Source organism: Cataglyphis hispanica, unplaced genomic scaffold (genome assembly GCF_021464435.1).
Source record: "Cataglyphis hispanica isolate Lineage 1 unplaced genomic scaffold, ULB_Chis1_1.0 scaffold83_size5283, whole genome shotgun sequence".
Lineage (NCBI taxonomy): Eukaryota > Metazoa > Arthropoda > Insecta > Hymenoptera > Formicidae > Cataglyphis > Cataglyphis hispanica.
Genome location: NW_026099281.1, coordinates 1 through 5,119, shown reverse-complemented (window position 1 = coordinate 5,119; position 5,119 = coordinate 1). Strand labels below are relative to the sequence as shown.

Sequence of the window (5,119 nt, the reverse complement as noted above, 5' to 3'; positions counted from 1 at the left end):
CTATATGACGTTTACCAATTATCGAATTTTTATTTTGACCATTTTTCTAAAAATCACTGTGTAGCGAAAATATTTTGATATTTTCGATTACGAATATTACAATAAGAATACGAGTTTCCTTTATTTGGCTGTAATAGAACAAATCTAGTCGTTTATGGCTAACATAGATTACCATAGTTTTTCCTACCAGCTCTTAAAATTTTTATACAATGTTACATAAATTACAAAATTCTAAAATTTGAACGAAATTTACTAGGAAACAATTTTCCATAAGATGTGCAAAATCCTTCGCAAAAGACTTATTTGTTATTACCTCTTATGACTGGAGCAAGATTGGTACGCAAAGTCGATATTGAGTGAGATAATTGGCCATTTGTTGTTAATGCGTTCTCTAATATATAATTTTCTGGAATCACTACTTTAGATATAATATCAGTTGGATAAGAATTAGTAATCTGAAATCATAATACAAATTATATTCATTTATATACACACATACATACACACACACATACATGACACGCACACACACATGCACGCGCGCACATATATATATACAGGTGTCCTAAAACTACCAGACTTTTTTAATAACAGATTTCTTAAAACAGTTCAAGACGAAAATCCTAATACAAAAATGTCGAGACTATAATAGTTTTTAAACGGGAAGCGATTATAGAATTGACGCCGGACACCCTGTATATATATACAAGGTGTCTGGCATCACCCGTCATGTGTAGATAGAACTGATAGAGCAGATAAAACCGAGAAGAAAAGTCCTGTATCATTTTTTTCGATAACGCTTAATAAAAGAGTTATTATTGTGTGAAGTCTGATAATTCAGCGCCGACCTTTAGCTGGACGCATGTCAATGAGTCGCGTGTCTGGCATGCGTGCTGAATGCTCAGCTGTTTACAGCACTTCATTGACATGCATTTGGCTAGAGATCGGCAATGATTTGCCAGACTTTACTTAATAATAATTCTCTTATTAAGCGTTATAGGAAAACATGGTACAGGACTTTTCTTCTCAGTTTTATCTGCTCTACCGCACGACGGTGATGCAATTAGACTCCGGATACCTTATACATACATACATACATACATATATATATATATATATATATATATATATATATATATTATATCCATTCATTTTAAAAGGTTCATATATAGCTTGTTTCAACCTGCGTGTCTAAAATAGTTGCTGTTCGATGAAGTACACCACTTTCTGCTTGTAAACCAGCTATCTCTGTTTTTGCAACGTTTTATATACTGTACTCTTATTTTTTAAACGATTGATATATTTTTTAATTCCTCCGCTTTAGGTATTGACATTTGCAACAAGCTTTTCGAATCTTGTTTTTCTTTTAATCGTAATTGTAATTCCTCCTAAAGAACTTTCAATTTTCTCTAAACGTTCAAGAGCATTTCGTTTCATATTTCCAACAGCAGCAGCTTGTTGTCTGAACGGCTCTATTTTATCAATATTGTTTTAGATATCTGAAAAATAAATGTTTGCAATAGAAAAGAAACTTTTACAAAATAATATTGTATGTTAAATATTATTATTGTAGTATTATTGTATGTTAAATAATATAATCTTTGTATATTCGAGCATGTTCTTCGATTCTGTACGTACTTTGGATTCCATTAAATCTTGTATGTTCTTTAATATTACGTCCAAATTGTTTCTCAAGGTTATGATCTTATCTGGACCTAAATAAGAATATTCTTTGACTATTAATAAAGCTTTTATCCAATTTTTCTTTGCGTTTAATTCAGATGGAAGTTTTTCTTTTACAATCGCAGATTGCACCGTTACTTCTTCTATCAAATGTTGAATTAATATTTGCGGTGTGAGTCCAGTACTATCACGCTTCAAAACTTGTAACTCGCGTTCAACTCTTTGAAGAGAATTCTAAATGATAATAAAATGATTATTGTAGAAAAATATTGTTGAAAAGTAGAAACATTTACAAAGAAAGTCGTGAATTATATAACGCATTTTCACAGAAATCTGTAATGTATTACAAGAAATATACTTGTAAATTGAAAATAGTCTCTTTTTCTTGCTCTTTCTCCAATATTAAATCGCGTTCTTTGTCTTTTCCATTCGTAATAATCTGCAGGCATCTAATAAATGCAGCGCAAGTTCAGCCTTTGATTTGATTTTACCGATAGCGCAGTGACTGCCTATAAAAATTTTAATATTAACAATTATTGAATAGATTTGTGCTATCTCATATAAATCGGATTTCTAAGAAATATATTTTTATATAATTATGTAGCTAAAATTTTGTCGATATTAGTTACTTCTTTTTCTTTTTCCATTGTTTGTAAATCCGCTGCAAGTTCGACGGCAGCTTCAACATTCTGTGAATAAGAATCATTCATGTAATAAAAACAAAAAGAATCTAATGATTACATATATATAATAATTATATACCTTTTTTCCAATTTCTCTTTCTTTATGAATTGTTTTAAATTTATCGACCAAGGATAAATATTGTTCATATAAAAGAGATATTTCCGAATCTCCTAGATACTCTGGTGGAATTTCTATCTAATAAAAAATTCTTTTTATTATAAATTTTTATTATTTTTTTATATTATTAATTATTAACGATGGCGATGTACTACTTTAAATGCATGCTACTCGCATTCAATAAACAATTCCGATACATTACCTTGATGAGAAACCGTGATAGATACGCTCTTTTCCGAATTACATCAATATGCGTTAAGAACCATGTCAATATAGGATGAATAATTTCGACCTCACCTCGAACTAAACCTTGCCTAAACAAATTAACTTTTTTTGTGTATTTTGTATATAGATGCATAAAGTATAAATTATGCTTATTTTTAATAATAAAAAGTTACTTTAATATTATAGATTTTATTGTATTCAAGCTCAGGAAGAAATTGATATAATCAAATATGTATATAATTAGACAAGATGTTCAGTAATAATCATATCACCTTTCATGTACAAAGAGAATGGATTAAATAGAGTAGGAACATTCTCTACCATTTTTGCAAATTTTGCAATATTTAATAAGGTATTTATTTAAAAAATCAACCGATCTGCGCGAGTATAAATATGCTGCAAAAACAGGCAGCCCACGTTACGTGCCAGACACATGACAAAGCATTGGAATTAATAATTACGAATTGTGCATATTAATTGTACATATACTCGTGTGCATTAAGTAATTTTTAAAATTAATTTTTCATTAATTGTTGCGTAAAAGTTACAAAACGATAGAAAAATTTTTATTTAATTTAACCCGCTCTATACATGCAAAGGTGATACGGTTATTACCGGATATCTTCTATATAATATATGTCGATAGATAAAAGAGTAATTAAAAATAATTAGAAGTATAATTTTCAAATTGTTTTTCTTAGAAATGTGAAATTTAGAGAAATAAAAAAATTGCTTATATACAAGATGTCTTATCAAAAGTACCCCCTTTTATCTATTAAATTAAAAGAGATAGACCGTAGTAGATATGTATCAAAGATATATATCAAATTAAATAGTTCAAATCGAATGTGTGTATAATGATTGCTTTGAAAAATATTGATGTTAATGAACGGATATGCATCATTTTTATACTAATATGAATATTTCGATATAAAAAAGTTATAATGCTATTTGAAACAATATAACAACGATATATGATATAATGTAAATATTTTATATATTATATGAGTTTTATCAATTTGAAATTTATCGTGGATAATGTCTATCTTTTTATTTTTGGCTCTGCAATATGGCCAACTTCTGATTGAATATTATGATCAAATGACAACATGACATATGTTAATCTTTAATGCATAAGTCAGAGGTTGGCCATAACACAGGACAGAAAGTAAAAAGTAGACGTCACCCACGATATTTCAAGTCGATAAAACTTGTATAATATTGTAAAATATGTAAAATGTTTACATTATTATATTCCTACATTGTTATATTCGTTTCAAACAGCTACAACTTTTATCATATCAAAATATTGAATTATTATAAAAAATTATGCATATCTTTGCCTTTGTTAACACAGATGGCTTTTAGAAACAACTACTATGCTCATAGAGTTCAGTTTGAAGCATTTAATTTGATATATACATATTTTACAATCTATCTCTTTTAGTTTAAAAGATAAAAAGAGGTGACCAGTTTTGGTCGGACGGTGTATAATCATATATATATATATATATATTGACCAATCTTTTTAAATTAATTTCTCATTAATTATTACGAAAATCGCAAAATGATAAAGGATTTTTTCCCTATATATTTATATATATATATATATATATATATATATATATATATATATATAGGGTATCTCTATTATCTCTTGTAAAGTGGGTGAAATCGAGGAAAAAAATCCTTTATTATTTTGCGATTTTCGTAATAATTAATGAGAAATTAATTTAAAAAGGTTGATCAATTTACGCGAGTATAAGTGCGCGACGAAAAAAGACGGTTCATTGATATGTGATTGCTGGGACACGAAAATCTAACGTAAAAGGAAAGGTCAATATTCTGGAAAGTATTCTAGAAGATAATATTAGTCATTTTAAACATAAATGTTCATATAAACGAGTGTCATATTTCAAACAGTTTCTGAGATCACATTATGCGGTAGCATCGGGATTTACAACGCTACTAGAGTAGCTTATCCGGAGTTTTTCTAATAAACTTTTCGATTAAAATATCTCAGGAACCAGTGTTTGCTGTTATTTAGACGAAGTTATGTAGATGAAGTTATCTAAATCATTTAAATGAAACAATTGAATTATTTCATTTTTTTCTAAATAATAATAAGATGTATTATCTATATCTTTATCTTAGGTAGAAAAATGCATCATCTGCCTTAAATTATTTAAGATAATTTAACTATATCGAGGCTATATTTAACAGAACTCAGCCTTTAGTAAACGCTTTATGATTCTTAATATATTTAATTCTTACATTTAGATCTAACAAAGAACCGAAAGTAAAATCTAATCATATTAAAGAATCACTAAGATTAGTACTCAGTGCAAAACTATAAAGAATAGAGCTAAAAGTATGTTACCTCATACTACCTTGTGCGTAGCATTTTCTA

The 5,119-nt window shown here is 28.1% G+C and overlaps 1 protein-coding gene across 1 annotated transcript; it reads right to left on the bottom strand.

Annotated features, from left to right (window-relative positions):
• Positions 1 to 206: 206 nt before the first annotated feature.
• Positions 207 to 5,094, bottom strand: LOC126858700 (intraflagellar transport protein 81 homolog). The gene is given in 12 exon segments (XM_050609164.1): positions 207 to 455; positions 1,184 to 1,258; positions 1,261 to 1,310; positions 1,313 to 1,388; positions 1,390 to 1,488; positions 1,618 to 1,917; positions 2,042 to 2,106; positions 2,109 to 2,184; positions 2,304 to 2,372; positions 2,446 to 2,562; positions 2,687 to 2,798; positions 5,090 to 5,094. Coding segments are annotated over 12 exon segments (1,200 nt in total). The 3' UTR covers positions 207 to 299.
• Between the last annotated feature and the right edge of the window lie 25 nt (positions 5,095 to 5,119).